Source organism: Cyanistes caeruleus, chromosome 14, assembly GCF_971803275.1.
Source record: "Cyanistes caeruleus chromosome 14, bCyaCae1.hap1.1, whole genome shotgun sequence".
Taxonomy (NCBI): domain Eukaryota; kingdom Metazoa; phylum Chordata; class Aves; order Passeriformes; family Paridae; genus Cyanistes; species Cyanistes caeruleus.
In genome coordinates, this window is record NC_141714.1 from 13,007,212 (window position 1) to 13,034,748 (window position 27,537).

A 27,537-nucleotide genomic window follows, 5' to 3' on the forward strand; every position below is an offset into this window, starting at 1 on the left:
AAAATAAGTTCCAAGGATTTCTTTCGTGGACTATGTACATAAGTGCAAAAAAGGTGTGTCTCACACATTCGTACACTAACTGAATCAGTTTAACTGCAGCATATTTGTATCTTCAACACTGTTACGGGGTCATTCCACAATATTTTTTTTTCTTATGTACAGTTTTTGCTAATATAAATTAGTATTAAAATAGCTATATGCTTAATTATTTAGCCCTGATCGTAACGTAATCGTGTGAGTGTTCCATTTCTGGAGAAAAGAAAATTGCAGGCAAAGCTACAGTACTGAAACTGATTAATTCTGAATTCCCACTGTGTGAATGGATGTGAAATGAAAGCAAGGCCGGTCACTACGTTGTAAATACAGGCTGCTGTGTTTCTGAAGTGAAAATACTGTGGAATAACCCTTGCCACACAACAATTTCTACAAGCTATAAAACCTGACTCTAAATCCATGTGTTGTAAACTTCTTGACTGAAAAAGTGACCTTAAAGACACAAATTCAGCGTTCACATGGGACTTTGGGATTTTAAAAATATTCAATCATATCTTTATCTGACAGTATCGAACTGTACCTTTAACAAGCTCATACTGTTACACATCACTTTTAATTTACATGTGAAAATTTCACAAATAATGTATACAAAGGTAGCCATGTTGTAGTTTTGTTGCCATAGCAACAACAACTTAATATAATTAGTTAACAATGAATCTATCATTGTAGGAGTTACATACAAAGTTAATTTTGTTCTTAAACTGTAAACTATACAAACTAGTTATGGACTGTATTCTATACCTTACCATGCTTCAGTGTTGGTTTAGAATATAACTAAATGGGCTGAATACATGTATTAAAAATTTTAAACTTTCTCTAACTCTCCTTCAAAATTAAATTCATTAGTTACTAAAGATATCAAAAGAAGCAATAATGAAAACCTTAAAAACTAATGGTAGAGAAATGAAAATATATGACATGAATTAATGCGTTGTAGCCTAGTAACAATGAGTTGTAGCTCTATTTACATTTGGATTAGGCTATCAACTATTTTTTTTTTTTTTTAAAGTTATTACAGTCTTTAACATACAGTATATACTCTAAGGCCTTCAACAGGCACATGGTAAAATCAGGTCAATATCAAACTAAATCCATTCAACAGGAATGGGAAATTAGATTTTCCTCATAAATTTCACCTTTTTTAATTTTCATGTCTGTGAAATGTACAAGGGATAAACAAAACGAGGACTCCAGTTTCTCAATCGTTGTGTACCCGGCGTGTCCTAGAGCTACTCCTACCGCGCCAGCGCCAGCCCGAGCCAGGCCAGGGGATGTGTCCGGCCCCGGCGTGTCCCGCTCCGGCCAACGCGCGGCCGGCTGCGGTGGCAGCTCCGCGGGGTCCCCGCTGCAGCGCGACACGGGAGGAGCAGCGGGACCCCGGCCCGGCCGCCCTTGGGGAGCGCCCGGCGCGGAGCGGGGCAGCGAGGAGAGGCGGCCGGGAGGAGAAGCGCGTCGGAGCGCTCGGGAACGGGGCCGGCGCGGGCTGCCCGGGGAGGTAACGGCTTCTAGAACGTTGCGATGCAAAAATACACAGTCAAAAATCATCAGCTAAAAATTTCCAACTAAAAAACACGGCTGATTGTGAAATCATGTTCCAAATTACTAAAAACACTGTATTTAACAAAAATAATCTTAATAGTTTTATGAATCCATTTTATTTTAAATCCCTCTTTTATTGTCTGCTTATGTTACAGTTTAGTAGTAGTACTTTTTATTGAAACTACTAACAACCTTTTTTCGTGAAAATGATCAATCTCAGCTTTCATTTTCCCTCTGCATGACCCGTTTTATCCAAGTTTCAGCATTTCTTGCATATTGTTTGCATAAGGCTGAGAGAAATGGACAAAGAGAAATAACTTTGGATAAATAAAAAATATAGGTTCATGGAAAGTGGGAACCTTATAAAAATGTCACTAAAATTATATCGATTTAAACAAACTTACATACATCTCTTGTCAAATAAAGGATGATATTCATGCTTTTATGACATTTGTTTAGAGTCACTAACTAGCTCGGTGACTTTGTAATAGTCTATTTAGGAAATTTATAGTCTGGCGACTGATTTTTTTTTCTTTTCTTTCTTGAACAAAGAAAATTAGAGCAAGTCATTGCACAACTAGTTTAAATAGTGCTACCTCAAAATGGCATTTTTGCCGAGATTGTTTTGAATTTGGTGAAGTTTAGTGCTTCAAGCTTTTCTTTCCTTAAACTCATTTACAAATTAACTCTAAATTTGCCAGCAATATAAAAACTGTTGTGGCACCTAATATAACTACCCTGAACATCCCTCATTGGACCTCTTTAATAAAAAATAATCCTTAAATGCCTTTTTTTTTTCAGTGCTTTAAATGTGACATGAAAACAGCTGTATTCTAGGTTTACATTCTATGCACATCTATGCCAGATGTTTAAGTCGATAAATAAAATAGGAGGTTACATCAAAGTTTCAAGATATACAAAAATCCATTTAGCACTGAAAAAATTTCAACCTCCTTGAACTCATAAAGCCATACAAGCTTGAATGCATCCTTTCTGGCTTAAGAAGATCAGCTCTGTTCTTTGTTGAGGCACTGGCACAGGTTGTGCAAAACCCATTTTTGATACACAAATAATTTCAAACAGGAAGTACTCAAATCCACTTTTTCCACTAACAATGTTATGGTTTTGGGAAACAGAAACACAGTGGTGAAAAGAACAGGTATGTGGTCGCCAATACAAGTGAGAGTCACTGATTTCAAGCCACCCTGCCGCTTGTGAGCACAGATGGCTGGGGAACATCCATGGACACAAGCGACTGTCAAAACTCAGGGTCCATAAAGGAGGTCTTAGCGGGGGGACATGGTTTTTCTTTCCCCCTTTCTATCAGAGTTAGGTTCAAAGTCTGCTGAAGTGAACAAAAAGACTCCTCAAGGCTTTCTTGAGCTGGGCTCCTCAAAGGTTTACGCTATGAGTGAGTCTCCACGGGCAGAGGGTCAGAGCCTGCCCTGGGGCGCACAGGCTGCGCCCTAGGCATGCCTCCATCACTTGTGGCCCATGGAGACACACATCTAGCAAACTGCCTGTGCTCATACTGCAGGAGAAGGGGCAAGGAAAATCTAACCAAGGCCAAGGAACTGGGAAAAGAGAAGAAAATCTGGTTGTCTGAATTTGGCACTCTACAGGACCACTCTGAGCTCAGGGTGGTCACCCCTCCAGACACTGAGCTGGCCTCTTGCTTGATTCTCTTTCTCCTTGTATGGAGTTTGTGGATTTACAGCAGCAAATATGGATTTGCTCTTCCATAATGTCAATGATACTGCAGAGCTATGACAGGGATGAATTTGGCGGTGTCCTCAACCAAAATGCATTTCTGCAGCCAGATTGTTCAGCAACGCAGCATAACGACAGCAGGGCTGTCCAGGGTGCACGGGCTGAAATGGTTTTATTCGTGCGTATGAAAAGGAGGTATTGAGAACTAGCCCTTGTTGTGCAGCAAACATTGCTCTTGATCAAGCAGAAGGTGCCAAAATAAATCCACTGACCGACAGGAACTTCATTAAGACGAATGTTTATCTACAGCAGAAAGCTTATGCTGAGCTTTTTGCTGCTTTGTTACTGCTGTGTTTGCTTTAAAGGGCCACAGATCACGGAGGGTGTGGGGGAATCACCCACTTATGGAAAATGGTGATTAAATAAATGGGGCATGCTGACAAAATTTCAACAAGAGACACATATAAGATTTCAGGCCAAAATGTTTCAGCATGCTTGGTGGAGACAAACCCCAGGGCTCGGTGTTACCCAGCCTGGGCTGAGCCACGGCCCCAGGCCCTCCCCAGCCAACGGCTGGCACCTGCTCCTCTCCAATGCAATGAGCTTTTGCCCAACTGAAGCTGTCTCACTCCACCACCATTTTTTGTTGTTTGTTTTGACTGCACCATGAGAACAGCGAGAGAGATTGTGCGCCGTTTGCAGCTGAGAATGCACTTCAATGGACAACAGAGCTGCAGAAATCCTTTAATGCTTACCCCTGTCTGAGCAAATTGTTCCTGTCCCCTTACTGAGCCTGGGCTTTTGTGGGGTTTTTTTTTCCTAAAGTTTCCAGAATCAGCTCATTGTATTGAAAGAAGAACCCTGAACTGGACTAAAATGATAGCTGTCTTTTCACATCACTCGTACTAAAAATTTGGAGACTATCTGAAGGCAAGTTTTAAATGATAAAAGGAGCATTTAACATAAGCAACTTTAGCTGACATTAACAGCAAAATCCAGCAAAGGGCAGAACATTCTGTGTCGTGTTTTTCAAGCACATAATTCCTGTTTCCCACAATAACATTTTTAGTAAAAAACAAACAAAACCCCATAAAACCTACAGTATATGAAAACTTAAGACATAACAATAATGAAAAAATGGTATTGAGTATACTTGATAATGATGTACACTTTAAAACAAATCAATAGACTATGATGTAAACAAAACAGTAAGATAACACTTTAAAAACAAGACAAACATTTATCCATCGATAGTATACAGTAAACCAACAGTCCGCTGTGCAGATGCACTTATCATGATGGTAGTCATAAAATGATTAAGTGTGTTAAAGTAATGTGTTATAAAAGTCTATTATAATTTCCTACTTGTATATCTCATATAACAGAGCGCTGTTTGTTAATTGTTTCTATAGTGCTTTTTTTTTTCTTTTTTTTTTTTTTTTTGACATTCCCATTGATCAGTTTTTGGTTAACATGTAGGCTGCAACAGGCTTACTGTAGAGGTGGTAGAGAATGATAGAGGGAAGAGGGGAATATATACAGAAAGGCCATGCGCAGCTTCCCACCAAGAAGTCCTGGTGCTCCATAATTTTACTGTTCAGAATTTCAACATGGTCTGCTGTAGGGGAAAGAAAATAACAACAACAAAGAAATAGTGAGAAGTTAATACATCTATATTTTAAAAGTCATTCTACTACATTTACATTCTCAGTATGTTGCCCAAGAGGTTGTCATTAGTGCGTTGCAGACAGACATTTTATCCCATTAATTCTCTGATGTAGGGAGAAACTGCCAATAACAGACTTGGCATTCTCTTAAATCTGCACTTAGGACTCTCTTTCCTATGCACTTCACCCACAATGACAGGACAAATAATGAAAGAGGGAGGTGGACAAATAATAGTCTTGATTTTTGGATGGGATGTCAAGTAAAGGGTGACTAAGGAGAGGGCCAAAGGAATCTCTGATCTGTTAGCTCTTGTTTTCTTCAGACACATTAAATCTAGTCCTAAGTCACAAGCCAAAGGCAAACTGAGCCCAGACATAAAACACAGATTCAGAAATCCTTGTGCTCAGAGGACCCTCTTCTGGGAGCAAACTGCCTCTTTGTGATGTACTCATGAAAATCCTCCACTGAAGGACCCAACAAGTTATGTCCTGCAGACCTAGACCAACCAGCCTGGCTACCAGGGCTACTTCAGACATGGAGGAAAAGACAAACAAGTGTCAGTGCAGTGAGTGTTTCAGTTACCAAAGTCCCACTCAGGGAAAGTCTCCTGAAAAAATGCTGAAAACAATCTCAAAGACTTCAAGATGAAGCTCCTCCAGTCAAATGATCTCCTTATTGGGTGGAACAGGCTGGTTTACACATGTTATGGAAATGGGTTAACATGTCAGGTGTCACATCTATCTGTCATTTGCAACAGCAGTACAATCTAAGCTGAACATTTTCACTAATGTGGGTAAGCTTGGTGTCACCCCTCATGAACAGCGTCCACAGCCACAGTTAGCAGGTCATGTATACATATGGTGTTTAATTAAGGTCAGCAGAGATAAGGGCCACCACTGAGGAAGTAGCTTCTGTTGATTGTTAATAGATATCATTACAGAATTGCTTGCCAAATTAATTTCCAGTATTTAAGGACTTGATTGTAATATGTGACCTAAGGAAGAAATTCAAGTTTTATAATTCAAGAAATTATAAGTTGCATATCTGCATGTACTAAATGGCTGCTTTGAGAAAATCCAGTGACCTCTTGTTGAATTGGCTGAACTGCTCTTTACTCTCTTGGGATAAAAAATCACAGTCAAGAACTGAAACTACACAGAGATTTTAGTTCATGAACATCAGCTAAAACTCACAAAGAAAAGCAGAGGAAAAATGGTGCTGCTGTCATGGCTGTGAAATAGTACTCTGTAAGTCCAAGGACAAATTCCTTCATTATTCCCCTCAGAGGAAACTATCATCTTAGGGAAGCCCAGGATCTGCAGGTAGGGTGAAGACTATGTTGCTTATGACATTCATTCTGGTCTTCAACCCACCATGAGCCAGGCCTTCTCTGCAGCTGACAGCATGGCTCTGCTCAGACCAAGCCAGCCTTGCAGATGCACAGCAGCTGCTGCTGACCCAATCCTGCTTACCCCAGGAAAGGAAATATGCCACTAACAGCAAAAGAGAAGTTACACCTTTTTGGCTGACTCATTACCAGAGCAGTCTTTGCCATCAACACTGCAAATCCCTGAGGCATCTGCAGGCAGCTGGGAGCTGTGCAGAGCAAGAGCAACCTGCACACAGAGCCATGGGACTGTGGGGATGAGCAGGGAGGCTGCGAACACCACAACACAGGTACTCGAGACACAGGAAACTCCTTCTAAACCACAGGGCTGGTCTGTGTCTGTGCTGCAGCTGCTGAATTCCTGTGGAGTCGGCAGAGCATGGAGCCAATGGGGGTCCCGTGGGCTCAGTCCCTCTGCCTGAGCCAGCCCTGTGTTTAGGGGATGCAATGCCCACATACAAATCAATTCACCATAAAGAGAAATACCAAAAAGGAACTTACTGTTCTATCGGGAACTTCTACATCTGTGAAACAAACATGCTGCTACTCAGTTCATCTACTGATAACTGGGATATCTACAGCAAAAAAAAACAAAGAACACAAAACATTAAAACATCGCCTTGAGATAGGGCTGTTCATTCTGTCTTCAGTATCAGGTTAATATGTACATCAGTGTCTTATAAAACAGGATCCACTCCCAAGTCTTTATTTTGCTACACATTAAGTACAATGTAGCTGCACCACTACTGATGTCTTGTGGAGTACCTGGTGATTGTTCTGGGATTATGACTCCATAGACTACAAGTAAAACAGAAATGCCCTGAAACTATCTGGCTGAAACAGGACTCACACAGCCACAGAGCAACGCTGCACAGGAATTTCTACTTTCCTCTCATGACCAACACAAGTCTGAGTAAGACCTGCTCTACCTGAAAGTAACAACAAAGCACATGAAAAGACCGGCAATTCCTACTGCGAGCAGTAAAACACTGCCTAGGACTTACGCAGGCAAAACTCCTGAAATCCACATGACCTCACACCAACAAAAGACTAGAGGATGCCCCCAGAGCTATTACTGCCACTCAGGATGGCTAACAGCCTCCTACAGAGCAAAGTGACACCCCGATTTCTTTGCAATAGCTCTAAACCTGAGAGCATGACAAATAAAAATGCTAAAATTAGTCCTGGGGGGAAAAATTTTTGAAAAGTGTTTGAAATGTCTCTGGTCTAACTGGGAGAAGTTGTGTCACACCAAATTACCAGGAAGCATCACTAGGACAGGTTGTGCATATACAGTTCAGGACTGGTGCAGAAGCAGCCATCACACTCAGTATCTTCAGAGGAAAGTTCTGGAGAGAATTATGGCTCGGCAGACATGCATGGAATCCTGTACACTTATGGCAGTGCTACAATGGCACGTACTGCACATCCAGAGTCCTTTCTGTAGGGATGGGTGACATGCTATTGGCGTAAAAAAAACTTTACACTTCACAGCCTCACCCCCAATTTTTGGGTTTCGGTTGTTTGGGGATTTTTTGGTAGTTTTTAGAGTCCAATTCTGTGGTGGGAGGAGGCCACTTTGTGTTTCCACTTCCACTTTCCAGCCCAGAGAGGACATGCCAAAATACCACAGGGAAGGATGCTCGGGGTGGTATTTCTGCTTGAGACTGAAAGCAGAAGTGCTGCAGGTCTCGCGTGACTGTACGCTCGGGAGATTCACAGCGTGTTTTCTGAGGACCCGGGGGGAGGTGTGTTTTTGGAAGAGAGCCTGTGCCCCTGCCAATCGCCCATCCCTACGCTCCGGCCGGGCTTGTGCCCGTCCCGCAGGCGGCAGGAGCGGCCCCTCTCGGATCCCCGGCCACACGCACACGCTGCCTCTGCGCGCCCCAGCCTGCGCCGAGCCGGGCGGGACAGCGCTCGACCCCGCACGGGATCCAGCCCTCGCCCGGTCCTCAAGATCTGAACACGTGAAAGAAAGCCATTGAAAGGGCCAAACCTGATTGGCGGTAGCTGTTGCAGCGAAGGGGACGCTGGTGGCAGGAGTTGTTGCTGCAGACACAGTGGTGGGCGTAGCACCGTGCATCATGGGCACTTTCGGAAGGGAACCATGGAAGCGACATACAGGAGGGTGGAGCGTATATATATTTTGTTTGTTTGGTTGGTTTTATGTAACCATGGCAACATGGCGGTGGATTTGGGGGCGTGGCAGGAATCACAGCAACAAGCCATGTGACATCGTCATGAAGGACACATCGGGGCGCAGCATGCAATCACAGTGCAAAGCAAGACAGCGTTGGGAAAAAAAATAAACAAGAGAGAAGGGGAAAAGCCAATTACAATTATAATTAAGGAAAAAACCAAAACATTCTCAACACTTAGTACATTTATAAGCAGAACAATGATGTATTAGACTCCGAGGGCCAAATTTCCAAAGGGGGGAGAGGATGGGTGTGCTAGCAAAAGCCCACGTCAGCTCGCACCCGTGGGGAGTTAGACACAGCCAGTGCACGTTCCTTTGGGTGGGGACATTTTGGCAAGCGCACCCTCCCGCCCGCCTGGGAAAGCTTGTCCCCTTCCCTCCCCATCCCATCCCCGCCAGCAACCAGAGGTACATGATGCACTTTGCAGCGGCTGCCGCAGCCCTTTCACCAGGTTTTCTCGCCTCTCTCTAGCAGGGACAATGTTTCGGCACGGGACAGAGCTGGAGGCACGGCAAACGAGCGGCTGGCGGACTGAGCTCTCTCCGTACAAATTCAGCATGCTTCCTTTCCACCCTAATTCTATAGGATTTGGCAAAACTCTCCTCTTGCAGGGTGAGGGGTGGGGGGATGGAGAGGGGAAGGGACAGAGAGGGGAAAAATACACAAAGGCATCTGAACAGCTACAATTTGCAGGAAGAGCATCCAAAAGGACAACACGGCAGCAGGGAGCTTGGCAGCCTCCTGAAGCTGCACGTCCCGCAGAGCACAGTGCTGGAAGGGATGCTCCGGTGCACACACGAGCATCCCCCAAACCCGGGGGCGAGTTTTGTGGGGCTGGGGAGCCCACAGGAAGGCCCAGCCATCCCCAAAAACATGCAGTGGGGAAGCTGACTTGCCTTCCCCTCCACCCCAGCAGCCACGGCCAGCCCCAGCAGGGAAGGAGCGTGTGCCTGTGGCTGGGCACGCTCCGGCCACGAGATGTTGGAACCTGTGGGTTGGGTTTCCTACAGGCAGAAGTGTATTTGAGGGACTCAGCTCTCTGTCATGCAAGCAATGTGTCCTCCGTGTACTATAGGGATAGGCAGGTTCAAGAGCAGTGTTTAGCCATTCATGTTAGAGCTTCCACACCTGCTCTTGGAAAGCCTTGCACAGCCCCCTCCAGGGCTCCTGCCTCTCTCCCTCTGGCTAAAGCCCGCACACACCTGGATGCTGGTAGTCTTGCATAACCTTGGCTAGAGGATGAAAGCTCAGCTTTCACCTGCTCTGCTGTGCCCAGCAGCTGTAGACAGAGGGGAAAGTCCTCAAAGGCCTGCAGAGGTTTCATCAAGACCCAGATGCTGAGCCTGAACAGAGTGGATCCCTGCAACACTAATGAGCACGTACTCACTGTGCCTCCCTGCATCCCACATGCACCTGCAGTGGTACCTCCTATGACCCCCTGTACCTGCACACCTAACACTGCCCTACAGAGATGACTCTCCAGCCAGTCCATGGTCCAAACTGTACAAGCAGCACCCTGCTCTGGCAGAGGGGCTGCCCCCAGACATGCTCCTCCTCAGCACTTAATTAAACCAGTCTCCTAAAATATCCTCAGAAGGACAACTGAAAATCCACGCTTAAGTCTGCCTATTCCTTGATACAAAATAAACCAAAAATAAGCCAACAGGATCCTCCCACTTCTATTTCCCTGTGTCAGATGACTTAAATGGGTTGTAAAGACATTTAAGTGACAGATTCTTGTCTCTGAAGTGGAACTAAATAGGGGTGGGAACACATCACCTTGGATTCTCTTATTGTAAGTCACATGAAACACTGCACTGCACAGAAATTAAAAGGGATACAACCATTTAAGCCTCAAAGAAGACAGCGGATAGACAGTCACACCACTCAGCCACCCAGGTTCTCACTGATGCATACTAACTTGCAGTCTCTTTCAGATTAGGAAAAGTTGAGAAGTTTGTGTAGAAAAACCTACCAACGCTTGCAGTGGGTGTCATGCACAGAACTGACCCTGCACACCATGCATTGAAGCGTGGAAAGATGAACAAAAGGGATATTTCATTAGTGAAGCTTCAGTGTTAGATATCACTTTAAAAAGCAGGTATTCTCTTCGCAGCATTCAGTATTTAAGCACATGCAACCCGATTCTGTATATTGGTACATCAATAGTTTAAACTCCGTTTTAAGAGACCATAGCAAACCAAATTAATTCTTTAATTCTTGGGTAGTAGAGAATAAACTCCTCCCACCTCAGTATTAAACAATATGACTGATCCCAGAAATCAGGATTGTTTGGGATGTTTTAGGTATTGGGTATGCTGATTTCTTTCTTATCATGTCAACAGAATACAAATTGCCCTTAGAAGAATGTCACACTCATGTTAAAATTGACTTTCCAAAAGCAATTTACTCCCACAAGCAGGGGCTGTGATTCAAAGTCTCCAGTTTAAGTTGAAAGAGACATTTATTTTTCTGGACTTGAAAAAATTGCAGTGGTGATGCCATTTTCAAGAGACAGCCTGACTCCCCCCTGCCATGGCAACCAACGACGCTGATCTCTCAACAACTGAACAGGAGATACTAAGAAAAGCAACAGCTCTCTTCCCCTCCCCACAGTGAGAGCTGCGACGTGCCACCTCTCTGCTTTGCTGTCCTGAGCACTGCCAAGGCTGAGCCCAGATCTGGAGTCTGATGTGTAATATAAATTCATCACAGATCTGTCCTCTGACTGGAAATCTGCTGCTCTGCCCAGTATTAATGTCTTCAGACGAGAGCAGGTGCCAGTAAGCAGCCCTGTTATGCATCAGCCCTGCGTGTAATTTCATTGCCATGCAACCAGCACCGCAGCACAGCGAGTGCTGGGCACAGCTGATTTATGGTGCTCCATCAGAAATGCGTGTCCTTATGTCAACTTTGGCAACTGCGACCTTGAGGAAGAGGAGTGTGCAGCCAGCTGGGGGACTTGGCATTCTCTAAGGTGTCCATGTTTCCTGCAGAAGTACTTCACTTGGCATCTGTCAGAGCTGTTACCACAGCTCTGAGGTCAGCTCAGCCCAGCCCAGCCCCTCCAATGCTTTGCAGAACACAAGGTAAGAGGCTACTACTCCATCTCTCCACATGAGAATCTGGAAGAACATCTTGGTAGCTGCTGAGCTCTGAGTGTTTCCAAGGGATCTCATAACCACACACGCAGAGGGTTTAGCTCCCTGCTCCCTGGACCCACACTCCACCTGAGAAAGCTTACTCTCAGGACAGGGCTGTCTAAAGTTTTTTCCCTGACCCCAAAGAACAACAGCACCAAGGTGGAGGTCCACTGTGTGCTCACCTCCAGGGGTCAGCCCAGAGAAATGCTGTATATTTTCATAAATATCATCTGGCAAGTAAATACAGCATTAAGCATTAAAAACACTGCACATTAATTTTCCTATGATGCTCTGAATGATAATAATGATACTAAAATATGAGCTATCAACTCTGGAATATTCCTAATTCAGCCACTTATAATATTTTCCACTCCAAGCAGGTTTTGTTTTTCATTCGGCTGCAGTTAATTGGCCAGTCAGAAGTCAGTCACATCTGCCACATTCATATTTCCAGTCCTGTAAGAATTATTGAACTGCATCTTTCAATTTAACACTGAGACCTAAAAGGTACAATAAAAGCTGGGAGTTAAATTGTTTTTAAAAAGCTTAAGGTATTGTACTGGTCAAAAGACAAGGAAGAGGGAAATATATGCCTCTAAAGAGGATTATATAATTTGTATTTACTAAAGACTAACCATTCCCTCTATAAACATCACAGCTGCTGTAATATGTAGGTCAGTGAGATGCAAGCTCAGGGTACCTATAGCCTCAAGAGAGCAGGCATACAGATCTGTAAGACATTTTAACATGAGTCCAAAAGAGTGCTACGCAAGAGTCAAAGAATTAATTTGGGATTAACCAGTTGAACCATAAGGAGGAAAAACAGAAAGTATGAATTCAAGAAACATGCAGATATTTTTCTTAGTTTGATTGTTTAAAAAAACCCCAAACCACACAAAAAGGGCTAAGAAGAATCTTTACATGTGAAAAGCTCTAAATTGTAGTAGGTGAAAGGACAAAAGTCAAATAAAAGATGTTACTTTTTCATCCATTTTTAACATGAAACTACAACCAATACTCTTTTGCTAAGGACTCTTACAAAAACTGCTCATTAGCTGAACACCGAGGTCATAAAATAAGCCAATGTGATGGTGGGGAAGCAAGAAGACACTTACCTGTAGGGATGAATGTAGGCTGTTGCAACTGCATGTTGGCTAGAGCCTGTTGGTAGTGGAAAACGCTTGGGTTAAAGACTGTGGTGGCACCATTGTTTTTTTCAAGTGCTGGCCTCTTTGGTAAAGGTTGAAGTGCACCAGGCGGCAGGGCCTGTGGATAAGGGAGTCATTAAAGACAAGTGGAGTAAATAAAGGGGCCCAGATGTAGGTTAAGCATGCGATAAATAATAGGGGGTCTTGGCTGCAAATCACCTGCAACACTATCAACTTAGCAAGGCAGGAAGGAGAAGAGCAGCTAAGTCACAGTACAAGTAGGAGGTGAAACAACAGCTTCACTAGGTAAGCAGTTACTAAATGCACCAGGAAGAGGGGCAGAGCTCAGAAAGAGGAGGGATACTAAGGAGCTTTTCAGCAGGACTCGGGTACAGAGGGAGAAAAAAGCATTGGGAGAAGGAAGGTGAGGGGTGATCACCTGGACAGGATGCTACAAAGAGCAGTTGCAGGCAACAAGCATTAAAAACCCCAGAACAAAAATATAGCAGATGACTATTTTAAACCCAAGAAAATTAACATAAGCAACAAATGCCATGAAAAAAAAATCGGATGCTTGCCTCTGGTTCAACACCTGCCTACATGTATGTGTGCATGTGTGGAAGCATGCACATTGTGCAGCCAACCCATGTGTCCAGATGGTAAAGCTGTAGCTGTTGCCAATTATACAGATAACATTACATTCACAGTAAAATGCATTTCCACTTGTTAGTAGAGAGGCTGAGCAACATGGTCAAGACCAGGCCTGATTCTCCACTGCTCACACCAGAGGCACAGCCCACCACCAGCAGATTTGGACCAGCTCCCACTTTACAGAAGGTGGCCTCCATCAGTCAAATACTGCTCACTCGTTATTAACAGTGGAAAAAGCCATTGACAAATCCCTTCTTTTCATTCTATCACACCACTGGGCTTCTTCCAGCCCGTCAAACCTGTTTCATGATCAGACTTGGTAAAAAGCATTAACCCAACTCAGGAACTTTTCTAAGTGAGTTACTCATCATTCATCCAAGCATGTCTCAACAGCAAAGTAGTATGTCAGGTTCTTAAGAGACAGGAATGTTTCTAATGATTTACAGCTTTTTCATTGTACCCAAGTAAGAAACCACTTTTTTTTCTCCACATTGTGATAGAAAAGGGTCCTTTTTAATTATGCCCCGCAGTCCTTTTGCACGTAAAACTCCCATTGACGTCAATGAGATTTACGCACGTGGAAGTCATGCAGAATCAGGTCATTTCTGACTAGTTGTTAGTCTGTATCATGTAGCAAAGCAATGGCTGAAAAACAGGGTTATCACTCCTACTTTTATTTTAATAGGTCACAAATGAATGGTACGTAATGGAGAGGGTTTGGCTAATGAAGGGTTAAAGCTACAAACACACAACACTTGGAAGAAAGGACACAAGTAAAGAGATTTTAAAGCGTTATGAAGATCAACACACAACATAATGTAAGTGAAAGCTTGCAACAGTTTGTCGCCATCTAGAAACAGGTTTCACTTTAATCTGCTATAGGAGACTGCTCATCTGAGAAATGTTAAGCAACATACTTCCAGGCAAAACATTACTCCATCCTATCTCTACTCACATGGTTGCTTTTGGGTGGTTTTAATATTGAAAAAGAAAATGAGAAGAAATTGTATTTGCAAAACTGCCCTCAGACATGCACACATCCTTTGCCTGTGCTAGTGGGCCTCCACTCTCAGCATTAGGATTTAATCTTCCCAGATTTCTTCTGGCTGCTACCAAAAGACAGCAGTCAAAGATAGGACAATATTCTCAGGCACAGACACCAAAATCTTTCACTTAAGATCCATATTTTAGGATGATGTACAGGTTTTCATTTCTAGGTAAGCTTTCATTGGTATCTGTGTTAAATCTGCCTGTTATGCACAACTTGTCTGTTTAATGATGGCTACGTGACTGTTCCTTCAGGCACGGGATGGATCTGCAGCTTACAGAGTCTGGAGTAGCTTCATGTACATCACAGAGGCTTTACAGCTTTACACTGACTGAAGAACTTCATACTTAAATTCATGCCCCTTATGGTACCCCATTGCTAAATAATACTTTTCAGACACTTCCAAAATCTGGCTCAGAAGAACACACTAATTATAGCAAAGCAATTGTGCCAGGCACATAATGGACTTTTGACTCCCTGCTTCCCGGCCAAAGGCTGTCACCACCCCAAACCCCACAAAGGTAGTGCCAAAAGCAGAACAGCTGAAGGCTTTGAGACCTTCCTGTGATGTCCCAGCACATCACAGGACAATTCCCAAGCCCAGCACTGCAATCAGAGGGAGCATACAGACACCAGCAGGCCCCAGGGATGTCAAGACACATCAGATTATCCCATACCTCTCCAGCATCATTGTCCCTCCTAACCTTCTACAGCCCCTTGGGAACAAGGGAAAGAAAGGAGCTATAGCAGCCTCACTGTTGCTCCCTCAACAGCAGCCAGATGGAGAAACACAAATAAATGCAGTATTTCCAGAGTGTTCTAAAGAAACAGGCACTCTGCAGCAGCTCCCATGCCACCTGATGTCCAGCTCTCCCACAAGGGCTCTGTGGGCAGGGGAGGTAGGAACCCATCTTGATCTGCTTCTGGTTTGACCCAGCCCTGTGGGTCACCCCTCCATCCCAGCAGCTGTAGTAGTGTTCACACAGGATACATGCAGATGTGCTCCTCCTGTTGCCAACTCATCTTATTTTGCATACCAAGGTGTAAGAGGGCCCAAGGAGACAGGAGGATCTGGCTTCAGCTCTTCTCCAGCCCGTGTGATGAGGTAAGAGCCCCAGGCCAGGAGCACACTCACTGAAAGGTCCATCTACAGCTCCTTGCACATGATGAAGCTGGGCCAATACAGCTTCTGCATGGGAACTGGCAGGGACACTGGATCAAACAAATGTGTCTCAGTTGACACTGGCTACAATTTTTGTATCACTCAGGACCTGCAGGAACTGTCACAGCTCATTTCTTTCTTGAACCACGTCCTGGATCTGAAGGAATCCCACAAGCAGAATATACAAAAGGCAACAGACTTCTCACCACCAAATTCTGCAGCCAGTGCCTCCCCACTGCAGCAGAGGAATTACACTAAACCCTTGTAGCAAAGAACTTACTTGATGAGTTTACCTCATCCAGCTGCTCGTGCTTTCCCTCTGGACAAGCTCTGACCACCATAAATACAGCAGCAGCTCTGGATAGTAACTGACATTATTTTTCCCCTGTGTGTTTGTGTGCACACATGCGTATGCACCCTTTGCAACAGGATCTGGTCATCTGCACCAGTGAAAGGGTTAATTCAGTTCAGTATCCATGTGATAGTCCTGCACTGATCCAAATGAACAATTTCCACTAATTAAATGCCAGGCAGCCTCCCATTTTTGGGCTGGGAAAGCCACATTCCTGCTCGAATGAGCATCTGAACAAAGAGGCTTGTGCCACTTCTCTGCATGGCATGGAAAGTAATTCTTCAGCAAGACTGACAGATAAAAACACACTGCATGCCAAAGTCAGAATTTCCCACGTGCTGGTTAACAAACTTCTCGTTATTTTTTGCAAGACAAGCACTGGATTAAACTTTTGCAACAAACTATTTAATTGCACCTCAAAGTTCCCCTCAGATCTCTATCTTCTGGGACCAGATCACACTTTCACCCTTCTGCACTCAGCAAAGAGGGGCTGTGTCTGCTGCCAGGCGTGACAAACACAGAATGATCTGAGAGAGGGCACAGGTAGCACCTGTTCCTTGGCAAGCAGCAGAAGCAAAGTGAGCAGTTTCCTCTGAAGATCATACATGCTCTTATCACTCATGAAGGGTTCAGAGGAGGTAACATTCCAATGAGCAGCTGCAAACCTTTCGATGTGTCAGAGCAGGAACACTTGTACTAGCAGCTTCTCCCGTAGGGTTTGTTCAGTTATGGGCTCTCCCACTCTGCCAGACCGTGTCTCCTCAGAGTGGTGGCTCTTGAAAAGGGCAGCAAGGCACTGTGCAGGTCCTGCCTGTGCTGGGTCAGCTGTGAGCAGGGCAAGTGAGAGGCTGGACATCAATCACAGCATCATTCCATCACTGCTGGCAGAAGCTGGGCCCTAGCAAGGCTTTGTACTGCTGAAACTCTGATAAGGAAGCCCCTTGACTACATAAACCCAAAAACAAGGCTTTGGAGAGGAAGGAGAGCAGATCAGCTTCTCCTCCCTATCTCTGGGAATGAGAAGCAACATCAGCTTAACAGCTCACAGCTCCTGTGTCCACTCTTCCCTCTCCCCACTATAGCTGGGTAACAGGAGCTCTTTCTTTTAAAATGTGTTGTATCCCTTACTTTTTGGGAAAAGAGGAAGGAGTTGTCTTCTATGGAGCCAGGACTGACTGCACTGTGAGGACGGCTTCTGCCTCACTATGAGGCATCATAAAGCCAAAACACTATTTGAGAGTCATAAAACAATCAAAGACAGCATATATGAAGACAGCTTGCAGGCAGAAGCTCAGGGAGCAGATCCCATGCTTAAGACTGAAGCAAAAGGCACCCAGAGCAAGGTCCCTTTGCTGACACTGTCCCACTGGGGAATGGGGGATGAACTACAGACAGAGCCAGCTGAAGGGACAGCCACATCCCCAGCTTACCCAACGCATGAGCCAAGTCCCACACTGCACCTGTTTCAGTTCCCGGCACAGATCCCCCAAGATGCTGGCTAGACCTCTTCCCCCTAAATCCCAGTTGTGTTCATTACACAGAACACTTTTGTGCAGGGCAGTTACCAGCATGGCACTTGCCAGGCAAGGCTGTGATGTTGAGAATACAAAGAAAAGTTACTGGATCTGTCCTGCATCCACGCAGTCCTCTGGCATTTAGAGCATACTGCAGACCTAATGAGCTAAATTCTCCCTGAAACATTGCATCTTGTGACTCCAAAGCTGCCAGTGTTTGGAAAAAACACTTCAAAAGCCAGAGCTGCCACCCCCCAAGATTATTCACTGTCTCCAAAACACATCCAGGCTTCAAGAGGCAAAGCTCAGACATTAATGGATGGTGTGTGGGGCACAGGATTGGCATGTCTGAATGCACACTGAACATTTCTGGCTGGGATGGGCAGTCTCCCCAGGCACTAACACCACAGACCAAGAGCAGAAGGCATTCATGCAGACTAAGATGGTTACGTGCAAAGCGAGAAGGTGAAAGGTCCAAGTACCAGGTCAAAGGTTGCCTCGAGCGGTCGCTTCAGTGATCTGACAGCTGTCTGAGTCTTAATTAGCAGGCAGCGAGCACATGATGGCAATGGGCCGGGGAGGGGGATCAAGCACAGTAACAAAAACAGCAAGCAGAGGTGTGTCAAGAGAGAGCAACAATTTGGGAAGGCGAAGAGAAAAAAAATTAAAAAGTGAATGCATTATACAATATATTAAAAAGACGAGGCATGCACAACATGGGGTGGCTGGGTAATTACCTGGCCTAGTGGCAAGTCAGTTATTTTGCCTCGGTAAGTTTTAAAAGTAAAGAAATGTCATCACAGGACATGTGCTTTGGAGCTTTGTCACATCAGCTGGCACAGCAGGGCAGGAGTGCCCAGGGATTAGCACCTGCACAGGGACTGGCACTGGGCTCCAGCCTTCATGCTGCAGCTATGCATCATGCAGAGGCCAGCAGAGCACTCGTGGAGAGGGAAGGACCATTGGAAAAGGAGGGAGCTTCAAGCACATGCTTAAGTGCCGTCCTGAACCGGGGACTGAGCCTTGCCCAGTTCATCCAGTGCTGCACTGACTCCAGCCAAGCAGCAGTGAGTGAAGCTACTACTTGTGCACAGAAAGTAACTGCAGGATTGGGTGCCTCAGAAATGCTGAATTTAGATTTGAAGACATTCTAAATCTGTTTTAGAATGTAGATCCATAGCCTAGCATCTGTTTTCCCCTTCCAAGAAAATGGAGAACCTTTCTTCCCTTTAATAAAGTCTTACACCTCAACAGGTACAGTAAATGCATGAAACCTTGAAAAGTCAATGAATAATGCAGGCTGTTTTGGTAGCAGGGGCGATGCAACAAGCCGTCAATAAATATTTTAAAGGTTCTAGTTAACAGCATACAAATAGGGTTAATTACATTTTTAAGAGAAGCCAGCAGGATGAATAAAACATGCATTGGCTTTGGTTAAATAGCAATGTCCTAGATAATTAGTAAAAAGGTAAAGATTCAATTGTGAAAAACACAAGAGTTTCACTGCAGAAGATTATTTTTCAACAGACCTGGACTCTTATTTCAACAATAAAAACAGTAAGAAAACTAATAAATAAACTCCACAGGACAAATAAATACTGCAGTATAAATTAATTGTTCAAATTACATTCCAGGTAATATTGATGCTACAAGGAGGGCAATTGTTTAATTTCTAGAACTGCCACGGCTCTGCATTGAATTTCATTATGAATTAAAAGCAACCTCCTTTACTATCTCAAAAAAAATAAAAAGTATTTAGAAAAATGTTAGTGGCCTTAATTCTAAATCAAAGAGGTGGCAAGAGCCTTTTTAATGTTAATTTAAAAAAAAATTGAAGAACTCATAGGAGAGATGGAAGGGACTGCTAGAGGTCAGCTAGATCAACATCCTGCTCAAAGCAGGGTCAACTACAGAGGCTTGCTTGAGACTCCATTTGGGCAGGTTGTCAGTACCTACTAGGATGGAGAATCCTGTTGTAGTATTAGACCTTTCTTTGGTAAATAAATTTTTCCTTATGTTTAAATTGAATGTCCTGATTTTCAATTTTTGCCCACTGCTTCTTATCTTTTAATTGGGCACCACAGGGAATAGCTTCCCTCCACCTTATGTCCCACATCAGGAATTTATGCACATGGGATAGGATCCCCTGGGCCTCTCCCTCCCTCCTTCCCTCCCCAGCTCTCTCATCTCTGGAATTAACAGGTCCCATTAAACCAAACTCAACAGAATGGCAAACATTTATACCAGCTAGGAGTCACCTGGTGAGTCTTCCGTGACTCATGTTCAGAACTGTAGAAGTAAGTAGTCCCAATGCAACTTAAAATTCAGGTGGGACCATCTCTACCAGGTCCAAAGCATCAAACAGGTCAAGAAGTCACCATTGTATTGTGGATTGTAATTTCAATAAGTCTTGGCAAAGGTATTGGATGTAAGTTTACTAAGTTCAAGCAACAGATATCATCTGCTTTTTGCAGAGAACAGGCCAGGGTCTCCCTGAAAAGGATATATTGTGTATTGAGGAAGCCTAACTGACCCCTATGACTCAGCCAGGGAAGGTGCTGGGTGCTGCTGCACTTGCATTCGTGTCACACCACAACGTCATGTCAGCAAATCACAGGGCTGGGCGCTGTGTCCCTACCTGGTGAGATGTACTGTGCAGTGAGGGTTTCATGCTGTGGTGAGCACAGAGACAGGACGAAGAGATGGATCTTGCACATGCTCTCAGCTCTATTTACAAAGGCAGCCATTTACAAAGCTCTCTACTTTTCCAAAAATGACACATATAACACGTGAAATCTCTTAGCAATGGAAATGCAGCTTGACAAGAGCACTACTTACCATTGCAGCTGCAGCTGTCTGGTTCACCTGGTGTTGAGCTGCCTTGATTTTGGCTTGCAGGTGTGCAGGGGGATGAAAGTACTTGCATTTCTCCCTAGAGCATCGACCTTTGATGTAATCCATGCAAACTGTAACAGTATTTTCATTTGTGTCTATCATTGCAATATCTATAGGGTGAGCATAGCGGCAATCATTCTCACCACGTGTGCAATTTCCACGCTGAAACTCTCGACAAACCTTAAAAGAAAGTCACATTGTTGAGCAGAACATTAAGTCACTTTTCATTCAGTATTTTCAACACAGAATATCAGTTCAGTTGGCCACATTAAACCATGTGTATATTCTAAATCCATGCTCATCTGGGGTAGCACATATATCAACAGACACAGGGGCAACTGGTGCTACTCACAACTGCTTCAAGAGGTGAAAAAAACCACAACGTTAATAAAGCCAATTACCAAATGCAAGTGAAGTATAGAATTTGTGCAGAATGGAAAGTGACCCCAGAAAATCAATGTCATTGTGACAAAACTTGTGTAGCTCAGGATTTCTCCCCTGCCTCTAAAGCTTAAATGTTAATAACTCGGCCATTTGTGTCTCACCTGGATTATGTATTTGTTATGAAGCACACTCTTGGGTAGGACATTTAATTCTAAATGTTACATGCTACTGCTATTTGCAGCAAGTACTTTTTCTTAAAACATAAGGTGCCTCTTTCACATAAAGAGTCTCCCTGCCCTTCACAATAAAACCCCGACCCTGGCATTACGTGACAGCACATTTGATTACACAGCAATGTGTTTGAAGGTGTTGCCAAAATTACTAGTTGTACTAGGATCCCGCAGATCCTCGTAAGTTATGACCACTGAAGCATCAGAGGCAGAGAAAAAGGTTTCACAAAAGATCTGCAAGGTTTCTTGTCTGAGGAACTGAGAGAAATTGTTGAATAATATAGCAAGTGGTGTAGCTCACATACCAATGTGTAATCAGACTGAGTGTGGGGAAAGGTGAGATGTCAGCAAGGCAAGATAAAGTACATAACACAAAACAATGTGTTTTGAAATTACACCCTTCTCTGCTATCTTCCCATGTTATAATTTACACCTGCAGGGGCCTCTGAATTCAGGTCCTCAGCCCTTATCTCCTGCAGAGTCTCTGCTTAGGGTTTGAAAGACATTTACAACTCCTCCACCAATAAGTCCCAGCATGTCCAGCCAACTGGGGAGGAAGAGCCATCTTTCCAACACCACACACTCACCACTCCCATCAGTGTAATGCTTAAAGCTTTCTGTAAAAGCTCAATAAGCCCATCTCTAGAAAAGGGAAATGTCTGTTACCTCCAAAACATCTCCTACCCAATGAAGTTTAAGGGCAGACCATCTACTTGTTTTTTTTGGAGGTTTTTTTAAGCATGGCAGATCACATACAAAAAACCAATCCCAACCATGCTCTAATACTCACTGATACCAGAAGAGTGAGTTTTCCCAAATTTCCAAGGATTTGGGAAAAGGTCCTGCAAGAGTGTCTGCTCTGGCAGAGAGCAGCAACCCTATGCTAGGAAAGCTGCAAGTTAAACTCTGTACTGTGCTGCATCAGGTCATTTCAGCAGAGAGCAACAGCTGGGAGCACATGTCCTGTCCATCCCTGTCAGCAGTATTGAATCAGACGTTCAAATACCTCCAGTTTATCCGTACGCATCAGTTTCTGCCCAGCAGAGCCTCCCGGTACTGTAACAGTAGGATTTCCAGAAACCAGGACAGGAGTATTTGGTAAAAGCTCTGCAGGAACTAAGCCCATCCCAGGAGAAACATGACTCAGGTAGGGACTAAAAGCCATTGTGGGGCTTGTTGCAAGCGATGGAGTCACAGGAAACGTTGTCTGTGTACAAAAAGAGGAAAAACAAAGTATTAGTTAAAAAGCTCTGTCTTGGATTACCCATCAAAGCCTTACATCACACTTCAATCCTTTTAGACAATTTGATTAGCCACATCAAAATGCTGTGCTCTCCAATCTATTCATCTATTGCCATTTATTTCTGATCCATTCGCTTCTCCTGACTCACAGATTTGTGACTCATCCTGAATACAAGGCATCTTTATTTGTCAGATCAAAGCATATTGATGATCTTTATAGTTTAATGACACAATTAAGGATTTCATGCCAGCAATTAGGGCAGGCCCAAATTAAACAGACTTTTCACTCCCAAATAAACGTCTCAGCTTCCTTATGCCTACACCGCAATGCTGTACAGAGACTCCAAGGTAAACTGCAGCTTCAGGACCTGGAAGCAGTAACCCCATTAGCTGCACTACTGCATCCACCATCAGCCTGCCCTGAACTCCATGTCAGCATGGCCAGTGGGCCTCAGGTTAGACCACAGGCATCATTCATTCAGGTGAGGTATCTCTGCTACAGTATGCTCGGTTAATCAGGCATCCTGCACATCTGGGGATGGTTTCAGAGTGTCAACAGACTCCAGGCAAAAGCCATTTTGCAGAAGGATCTAAGTCTGTGCTCCCTGTGAATGGCAGCAAGAGGACACCAAACTCATTAATGCCACAACATACCAAATCTCATGGCTGTGGCAAGAGCTGGTGAGTCTTGAGCTTGGAAGAGCAATGAAAGTGTACCAGATGAGATGGCTCAGGTGGACTATTGTGAGGTCCAAGACCTCATCTGTGCTACAAGGAGCCGTGTTCTCTTTGGGACAGAACAAGATGCCATAAAGATCCCGACCACTTCAGGTCCCTACATTGTGTTGGGCAGGTCCTTTGAGTGCAGTAGAGCTTCAGTGCTGGGGCCCAGAAACACTTCCCTGATATGAGCCGCTCCAGCAGCGCTCATCTGAGAAAGGAGCTGCTGTGCTGGCAGGCAGGTGAGCACAAGGCTCCTAAGCAGATGCTCAGTCTGGAACTAGCCCCTAAAACCAGGGAGTTTGTGAGGTTTGAAAGCACCAGATCCAAAGTATTCTTGGAAATGAAACCAATTCCAGCGGATGAAAAACTCCACCTGCCCCCACTGAAGATGAGTGTGTGCATGGCAGCACTCCTGCTCCTGTAGCAGGGGCTTGAGCACCCCCAGGGAAAGCAGCCTGAAACTTGCAACCATTTTTATATTCCCTCCTGACACTTACTCCACTGTGAACTCTGGGTTCCAGTTAAAGCTGCTTACACTGGCAGGTGTCTGTGATACATCCTTGGGAGCCACAGCCTCTACTTGGCAATAATTACAAGTGTGCTTACACAATGGCCTGGGGCAGTTTTTTGGCTACACACACCCTTCCCTCCTTTAGTTTTGGTACTTTTAGTCAGATGAACTTCCAAAAGAAACCATATATGGATAGTGTGTTCCTCAACAGCATCTTCATCCTGGTACTTTCATACTTTGCTTGTTGCAGTGTGGAAGAAGTTAACCCACAGTTACACCAGCCAACTGTCCTAACCCAACTCTAGCTCAATAATGCCCCTTCCTAAGGTCAGTGACAGCAAGCAGCTCCTGATCTGATGGGAAAAGGAATCACTGACAGAATATATCCCATTCTTTCCTCCTCAGTGAGGAGACACAGCTTCCTGCATCAGTGGTGCTGGATGCTTTAAGTGTAGCAGAACCAAATAATTGTCTTTCTGGGAGGGATTTCCAATTTTCCTTCTTGTGAGCCTTAGTCACCGCTTCAGCTTTTGGGAGCCTTCAGCCACTAAAGCCAGAGATCCCCCAATCCACAGCCCTTTATTAAATAATTTTCTTCTCTCTTTCAATTCTCTGTGGCTCCCAGACATTTTACTGCTAAAAAAGCTCTTTAGGATTTTTAAAGCTGTGACTCCCTGAACACTTCAGTGAGAAGGCAGCATCCATTAGACTATTTTCTTTTGTGCGAGTACCAGTAATTACAGTGGTATCTGCTGAACTTCCGGCACCATTTGCACCATAAATGCTATTTTAAGGAGTTTCTCCTGCCTGGCCAGTCTGCAGAGGTTATAGGGGGAGCCTGACACGTTGTCAGCATTTGCTTTATGTACCCATAGTAGTCCAAACCTTGCAGTTACATGTGGTTTGCACAAATGTGTGGGCAAACCCACCCTATGTTTTTCAGCACCTAATACAGCAGAAGTATCCTGACTGAGCAGGTGTGTCACAAACACTGCTCCAAAATGCCAGGAGATCCTTTAAAGCAAGCTTCTCCTGCTTGGGTTCAAACACAGCCAGCAGACAGGCCAAGGACCTCACTGGTTTCGGAGACAAAGGGAAGATGTTCCTCCCACTGCAGAAGGCAGGATTTGTGCAGACTGGAAATGCTGGGGCTTGCAACACCTCACACTGAGTGAATTCACCTGAAACATTCACAAAGAGATTATATACCAGCCTCTTCGCCAAAGCTACTACAAAGGTGGAAGCAGGACCTGCTCCCTGAAACACAATTCCCATCTCCCTCAAAAGCAGATCCTCTTCTCACTGGGAGCAATCAGCAAGGGTGAATGGATCCAAACCCAAGCAGAAGTGAGTGGAGAAAAGTTGTGCATGAGGAACAACTGTGCAGTACAATCCACTTGCGATCCTGGAAACCTGCAAAGTGACGCTTGTAGGAGCAGGATGAGATTTTATTGCTGCTGCTGTTCGTTCAGCCCCTTTCCATGCCCTGACATCTGCTCACATTCCCAAGGTTTCAGGAGCGCTCCTTCTGCCTGCCTGCACCCTGTGCCTGCTTCCCTGACTGGAAGTGACAGTTGTGCTCCACACCCTGCCCGCAGGCTGGGGCTGATGCTCGCAGCCAAGCGGGTGCAGAGCCAGGGAACAAGCAGACCTCACTCAACATATTAAACCTCCAAGAGCTGGGGTTTTAAGTCTGGAGTGCGTGAAGCACTCTGAGAACTGTGCCTTTGTGAGCTGGCACCAGGGAGCTCTGTATTTATTGTGGCTGATGAGGGGAAAAGATGGGCTGTGCTCACTGCCAGACCCGGCTGCCTGTCTTGGATTGGGAAATCCAGTCTGGCTCACGCATCAGTACCAGTAAATAGGGATGCTGCCAGCCAATTCTTTCCTCTACGTCTGTGCAGGTCCCCCATGTCCTCAGGGAATGTGAGCAGATTTCCTCCTTGCAGCCAGAACCCAAATGTAATTTTTACTCCAAACAGTACTGCCCTCCTCAACATGCCTCCTTGTCCACCTATTGTGACAGCTGTGCTGCTTTTGTCCGGGATCCAGTTGATTTTCTCCACAGTAGCTGGTGTAGGGCTGTGGTTTTGATTTGTCTTGGAAACAGTGTAGATAATTCAGGGATGTTGTTGTTGTTTCTGAGCAGTGCTTACACAGGGTCAAGGGCTTTTCTGCCTCTCACCCCACCCAACCAGCGAGTTGACTGTGGAGGACAGTACAAGGAGCTGGGAGGGGACAGAGGACAGCTGAACCCAACTAACCCAAGGGATACCCCAGATGGAATGGCATCATATTCCTGATATAAAGCTGTGGGAGGAAGAGGAAGGGAGGGACAAGAGACCTGAGGCAGCAACATCATGGCTGTACACTAAAAAACCAAACTCTCAACTTAATTGCTGGTGTGCTCTAGGGCAAAACAGAGGGACTGAAAGTATCAGCACTTACTCCTGCTGCCCTTCTTAAAGCTGTTGCTAATTCAAGAAATACAGAGACAGTGCAAATTAACTTTTGTAAATCATAGCATAGAGACACTACCAGTAACTCCTGTGCAGAGGGAAACAGGTTACAGTGCAGCAGCAAAGATTTCAGGCTGGTAGCAGCTCACAAGACTGGTTTACTGAGTATTAAAATGCTTGTAAGCATAGTAATAATTTTAAAAAGCTGAAATGACTGCTGTGAGAACACATCTCAGGGAGAGGGTTTCCAAGGACTTTGACAGCTCTGAGCTCCTCGCAGACCTCAAGCATGGATGCTGTTGAGTTGAGGGTGTGAGCAGAGAGAAGGAACTGTCCCAGGGAGGGACATTTGTTATCACTGGTGAAAACAGAACCTGGAACAGCTGATTTTGTTAACAATCTAGAAGTTGCATTCGATTTGGCTAGCAGAAAAAGCTAAAGCTAAAGCTAGAGAAGAGACACAGAGTGGGTGTGAAGAGGAAGGCAGAGAAGCGGTTGGTGTTTTGTCAAACACAAGCACTGTCTCAGCCAGGAAGTGTTGATTCTGAGTTACCTCAGACCCTAAAAAAGGGAAAGCCAGAAAATGAGAGGCCCACTGTAAATACAGAGGTGTTGATAGCCTGAAGGAGGGGAGACAGGTCACTGCTAAGCAGCTATATATGGAAAGCACACAAAAAACAATGGCAGCTTACAGTCTGGTGATAGATACTGAAGATAAAAATCACGTACTGACAAGATTGAAAACCTTGATATTAAAAATGTAATTGATGCTGTCAAAAAACCCAAAAATCTGTGTTCCCCTCCAACTTCATTGGGCTGGCTAGCTGCAAAACCACCCTCCAACATGAAGGCTGAGCATGCTGGAGTGAATCCAATGGGTCAAAGCATCCAGCTACCTACCACCACAGATGCTTATTTCTGTAATCAGACTGCAAGGACACACTCCTCGATCATAGGATCTCTCATTTGTGGGTTGCTGTAGTGTAAAAGACAGGTGTTAACACCCCACAGCATTGTCTCTTGGCAGATACCAGCTCTTGGCTGGGCCTGGGTAGTGTGTTTATTCATTCCTAGCATGCCTTTGACTAGAGGCTGAGATATAAATCAGGTTTTTGCTGCATGGAACAAATGCTTGTGCAAAGCACCTGTTGAAATCGGCACCAGCACTTGCTTCAAGCATCACTGGGCAAGAAAGTTGCTCACCCTCTGCTTTAACCCCTCCATCAGCACCAAGGAGTGGTAGCAGGATCCTCTGCCACAGACGGGGACAAAGGGCTGCCTTAAAGTCTGGGCTGTCTTCAAGGGCATGGGTGATTCAGAACTATTAAGATAGTCCTGTCTACAAAGACCTTGACACAAAGAAAAGATGAAGAGCTTGAAAACAAAGGGAGGAAACAGCTTCCCTAGACAGCAGCAGAGGCAGCTGCAGGGCAGGAGTTGTGGCAAGTGTGTCACCCCTGCCATGCTCCATCAACGAAGGGCTTGTTCAGGCACTAGTGGGGAAGCACCAGGCAAA

The 27,537-nt window shown here is 44.8% G+C and overlaps 1 protein-coding gene across 25 annotated transcripts in view; it reads right to left on the bottom strand.

Moving 5' to 3' along the window:
* Positions 1-1,690: 1,690 nt before the first annotated feature.
* Positions 1,691-27,537, bottom strand: part of MBNL3 (muscleblind like splicing regulator 3) — an 87,923-nt gene continuing 62,076 nt past the window's right edge. For 7 of the 25 annotated variants that reach the window (XM_086850973.1, XM_086850984.1, XM_086850971.1 and 4 more), the window contains 6 exons: positions 22,093-22,293; positions 20,416-20,652; positions 12,818-12,968; positions 8,355-8,449; positions 6,860-6,933; positions 1,691-4,921 (listed from right to left, as the gene is read on the bottom strand). In XM_086850973.1, coding sequence (XP_086707099.1) covers positions 6,877-6,933; positions 8,355-8,449; positions 12,818-12,968; positions 20,416-20,652; positions 22,093-22,293 — 741 coding nt within the window. In that variant the 3' untranslated portion in view covers positions 1,691-4,921; positions 6,860-6,876. Of the gene's footprint in view, positions 4,922-6,859; positions 6,934-8,354; positions 8,450-10,534; positions 10,571-12,817; positions 12,969-20,415; positions 20,653-22,092; positions 22,294-27,537 lie in introns of all 25 variants that reach the window. The other 18 variants (XR_015276512.1, XR_015276517.1, XR_015276511.1 and 15 more) reach the window with 7 other exon arrangements.